The sequence below is a fragment of the Aplysia californica genome, unplaced genomic scaffold, assembly GCF_000002075.1.
Source record: "Aplysia californica isolate F4 #8 unplaced genomic scaffold, AplCal3.0 scaffold00796, whole genome shotgun sequence".
In the NCBI taxonomy this organism is placed as follows: domain Eukaryota; kingdom Metazoa; phylum Mollusca; class Gastropoda; order Aplysiida; family Aplysiidae; genus Aplysia; species Aplysia californica.
In genome coordinates, this window is record NW_004798066.1 from 334,307 (window position 1) to 339,475 (window position 5,169).

Consider the following 5,169-nt stretch of genomic DNA (forward strand, 5'->3'; position numbering starts at 1 on the left):
TATACATATACATATAACAAACATTTAGTTTATCTTATCATATCTTAAAATTACAGAGATTTTTTGAGCCATTATCAAAAAGACATTTTCCTCTGTAGGTAATGATTCATTTTTCTTGGAAATGATCATATAAAAGGACATTTTCCTTAAGTATCCAGAAAGTTATTTTTCCTTCTTGTTCCAAAATGTTTTCATAAACACTGCTCGATATTTCGAACTCATGTTCAGATATACAAATATATTCACACTAGAGTTGATCGTTTCGGTTAGGTAGGATGTAGACCAAAGGAGAAGAAAAACATTTCGATCGGCACCTTCAATACGGAAACTTGGGTCAATCACCATGTAGAGAAACATAAGCGTTGTGGGTATTGCGCACACGATGAAAATGACAGCCATCAAGGTGACCATTTTCACGACCCTTTGATCTTTGACCCCAACGCCTCCCGCTGCCCAATCAGACTTGGCTGCAGTGGCCTGTCGCCATTTTGTTTTACTGTTGAGTTTGACGACAAGAACGACGGTACAGCAGATGACGAAGACGAAGGAAAACGTTGTAGCAAATACGCCTTCGGTGAGAAACGTAATGGCTTCTAACATTTCTCTCTGGGCAGTGAACGTGGCTGTTAGCACTGTGGCATTCGTGGTGGGATCGAAAATCCACTCAAGTCTGTTTCCGAGGCAGAAGGGGATCATCAAAGCAGACATGACTATGTAGATGGAGACGACTATTCTCTTTGTCCTTCCCGGTGTGATGATGGCCTTCACCTTCAGAGGGACAACGATACACAGACATCGTTCGAAGGCGATGAAGGCGGTGATGAAAGTGGCGATTTTCACAAAGATGATATGGGGCACAGCCCCCGTGAGGTGTGTGATAGTCCAAGGGTCAAAGGGCAACACAGACTGGTAGAAGAACGGGTTCAGGCAGATGCTGATCCATATCGTGGGTACAAGGGAGCACAGGTCAGACACGGCCAGCCCTGAAATGATGAACATTTTACACATGGAAAAATGCAATATATACAATCAAGATGCTCCCACCCCATCCCCCCCTGCCCCACCTCTGGTCTTAGGCTTTTTCTCATTCCTCTCATTATTACTCACAGCAAGATTTTTGTCAAATGACTCACTCATAAGGCGTATTGACGCATCTCACATTCCGTCGCACGTGGTGTTACAGGCCTTTATCTTTATCACGGATACCGTCTGGCATCTCACCGCTGGCATAGATCTATAGAATATATAAGGGTTTTGTTGCCAGGACTGGACACCGCCAAGATGGTCCCTTCTTCGTGCGTGTCAGGTATTTTCTGAAGCATCTGTGCCACCAGGGTTCTCCTCTACTCTCCACGACCGTCTCCCGTTTGGTGGGCGACTGCTCAGCAGCTTACCTCCGTGAAGGTCTCTCCCCTATCCACCACCCGGGCTATCTAAATGTCTCTCTGCCCACCACCCAGGCTATCTGAAGGTCTCTCTGCCCACCACGCGGGCTATCTGAAGGCCTCTCTGCCCACCACCCAGGCTATCTGAAGGTCTCTCTGCCCACCACCTGGGCTATCTGAAGGCCTCTCTGCCCACCACCCAGGCTATCTGAAGGTCTCTCTGCCCACCACGCGGGCTATCTAAATGTCTCTCTGCCCACCACCCAGGCTATCTGAAGGTCTCTCTGCCCACCACGCGGGCTATCTAAAGGCCTCTCTGCCCACCACCCAGGCTATCTGAAGGTCTCTCTGCCCACCATCCAGGCTATCTGAAGGTCTCTCTGCCCACCACGCGGGCTATCTGAAGGCCTCTCTGCCCACCACCCAGGCTATCTGAAGGTCTCTCTGCCCACCACCCAGGCTATCTGAAGGTCTCTCTGCCCACCACCTGGGCTATCTGAAGGCCTCTCTGCCCACCACCCAGGCTATCTGAAGGTCTCTCTGCCCACCGCCCGGGCTATCTGAAGGCCTCTCTGCCCACCACCCAGGCTATCTGAAGGTCTCTCTGCCCACCACCCAGGCTATCTGGAGGCCTCTCTGCCCACCACCCGGGCTATCTGAAGGCCTCTCTGCCCACCACCCACCACCCGGGCTATCTGAAGGTCTCTCTGCCCACCACCCGGGCTATCTGAAGGTCTGTTCTCTGCCCACCACCCAGGGACGCGCCTGGTAAGGTATGGGGACCCACCACTACTTGAGTAAATACGTTCTTTTCTCTTTACCGATTTGAGATATTTGATCCCCAAACTTGTGGTAGCCACTGTGTGGTCTTGCTTTGTTGAATGTTTGGGTTGGCAATGACAGGTAGCGCAGAAGCGGCCGCCTTCTAAATGATCACAATTGTGTTGGTGAGGGCGTAAAGTTTCTACCATTACATTTCTTCTTGTTGTTGGATTTTTGGATATTAGGGGTAGATCTATCGGGGGGGGGGGGGGGGGGGGGCAGTGCCACTGACTGTAGTGTCTTTAGGCCATTCCCAAACGGGGGACATTTCTAGTTCAAGCACAGTAGGATTGTAAATGGGCTGATTCATGTCCCGCTCACAACTGTTCCTGATCTACAACAGGAAACTGCTGTTTTCTTTCCTAATCCTTACTATTGTCATTTTCCTCTACTTCTTCTGTATGTTTGTCACACTCTTGCGACTTGCTATTTCCGGGGTGCCTTGATAGTCGAAGCAGATCTTGTGCTGTTGAAGCTAGAGAGGTGAGCAGAGTAAATCTGATTCCCTGTAAAGACTTCTCTGTTGACATCCACCCCTTGGCGCTCATGTGACCTTATGCAGTTGCGAGCGCCGTAAAACCCTCTACTATAATTTTTTTTAAATATATATATTTTGTTCATTAGTTCATTCAAGCGTATGTTTTATGTAAGGAGACGCGGAGAGAAATCGAAGTCAGAAATCGAGAAATGATGGAAAGTAGGCCTACTTCCGTGCGACGACTCTGTTTGTCTGTTTGTTTTTCTGTTTGTTTGTCTGTTTGTTTGTTTATTGTTTGTTCGATTTTTTTATAATTTTTTTTCGGGGCGGGGGGTTCGTACACCTGAACAAATCCTTTTGCGTTTTTTAACCATTTTTTCTTTTTAAAAAGTCACGAGAGAGGGAAAAGAAATTTTCAGTAGCCTACCTACTGTACAATAGTCTTTGGCGTCTTGCACATTTTATCTCCCAAAAAAGTTTTGTTTTAAATTCACGATTCGAGTCGCCCATCATCATGTTATTAGATTCTATGTTCCAAACCAGTCTTATTGAATTCTCGGATATCTTCATAACCCGGGGAAATCGCGAGGACTTAATGTTTTCTCTCTCCTGAAAAATAAATGATTTCTGGGCTTAGAGCAAACGCACTGCTCGCTGACGGTGCATGTATTTGTAAATGTGATGGGTGCTATTTGAACACTGTCAATAACATCTGCCTCACTTGTGTGTGTTTCGTTCTATCTACCTCACTTGTGTGTGTTTTGTTCTATCTACCCCACTTGTGTGTGTGTGTGTTTTGTTCTATCTACCTCACTTGTGTGCGTTTTGTTCTATCTACCCCACTTGTGTGTGTGTGTGTGTTTTGTTCTATCTACCCCACTTGTGTGTGTTTTGTTCTATCTACCTCACTTGTGTGTGTTTTGTTCTATCTACCTCACTTGTGGTGTTTTGTTCTATCTACCTCACTTGTGTGTGTTTTGTTCTATCTACCTCACTTGTGTGTGTGTGTGTGTGTTTTGTTCTATCTACCCCACTTGTGGGTGTTTTGTTCTATCTACCTCACTTGTGTGTGTTTTGTTCTATCTACCTCACTTGTGAGTGTTTTGTTCTATCTACCTCACTTGTGTGTGTTTTGTTCTATCTACCTCACTTGTGTGTGTGTGTGTGTGTGTGTGTTTTGTTCTATCTATCTCACTTGTGTGTGTTTTGTTCTATCTACCTCACTTGTGTGTGTTTTGTTCTATCTACCTCACTTGTGTGTGTTTTGTTCTATGCTAGGACCGGCTGATAGACAAATGATGTCCTAGTCCCACTAGACTTGTTTGTTTGTGACGTGAGTGTAGCGTCGATGTGACAGTTGCCCTCTCACCCAGCAGGCTGATGTTGGTGCTGTCCTGGAAGCCTTGTTTGGCAAACACCACAATGTTCACGATGTTGGAGGCTACGCCGAACAGGCTGAGCAGACCAGAGATGACCACCACTTTGACCACTTGGACAATGAACCACTCCTCGTCGCTGATCACATTTGCATAATGCGAGCCAGAAGGTGGTGATGTTGTCATTGGCAAGCTCATCTTCTGGTCGTGAGAGAAAGTTGAGTTGTTTCCCCAAAAATGTGAACTCGACCTTCTGGGTGGGATAGACGTGTGGGACATCGACGCCAGTGACTTCAGCGCTAGGCTCCTCCCCTATTTCAGGCACAGACCTTGATTTATACACTCAGTACAAAGGATACCAGGGCTTAATCAAAGACAAAAAAAAGATCAATTAACAATGTTCTTTCTTTGTGTTCCTGCACTGCGCCCTAACATTTTGACAGCTATTTTAATTAGATGACGATTATATCATTACAATTGTATAACAAGAATGTATTACTTGTTATAATATCTGTTTCTGGATCGATAACAACACAATATCTGAGTCATATATATAATAATATAGATTTTTTTGTTATACCAAACATCAGGGCTGGCAGTCTATTACAATCGCTAGTCTAATTATTTGAGTAAACATTGAGCACAGAATTAACAAGATGTAAATGTCAGAGTCATCATGGTGACAATATCGAGCCTCCATCAAAAAGGGTGAATGTCTTCGTTTGTCAGACTCAAAAGACAACTCTTTTGTCTCGCCCCACTCTGTCCCCGTGTGCTCATTACCAAAACCGATTTTTGAAACATTATGTCTTGTCATAGGTCGACTGTTAGGAACGTGGGTTGCTCTTTTTGGCAGTCAATTATAAGCTGGCCCGCAGTCGAAATTTGGAACTCGGTGCATATTTGATCATCGTTTTTTTAGCTCACTTTTTCGTTATAATTAATTGTTTCTTTGCCTACTCGTACCGGCAGAGTGGGGGCTACACAGACGCCAAGGCCACCTGTACGCTGCTTGGAGGCCCCAGTTTGCAGCGACCAGCATGTCGACAACAAGAAATGCTCAAAATGTCGAAAACAAGAAATGCTCAAAATGTCGACAACGAGAAAT

General features: G+C 45.5%; 1 protein-coding gene across 1 annotated transcript in view; it reads right to left on the reverse strand.

Moving 5' to 3' along the window:
• LOC101853128 (N-formyl peptide receptor 2) overlaps nt 1-4,247 on the reverse strand; it is a 5,020-nt gene extending 773 nt beyond the window's left edge. Inside the window, exons 1-2 of the mRNA XM_005109612.3 lie at nt 4,055-4,247; nt 315-983 (exon numbers count right to left, since the gene is read on the reverse strand). Of these exons, the coding sequence (XP_005109669.3) occupies nt 315-983; nt 4,055-4,247 (862 nt within the window). The remainder of the gene's footprint in view (nt 1-314; nt 984-4,054) is intronic.
• Between the last annotated feature and the right edge of the window lie 922 nt (nt 4,248-5,169).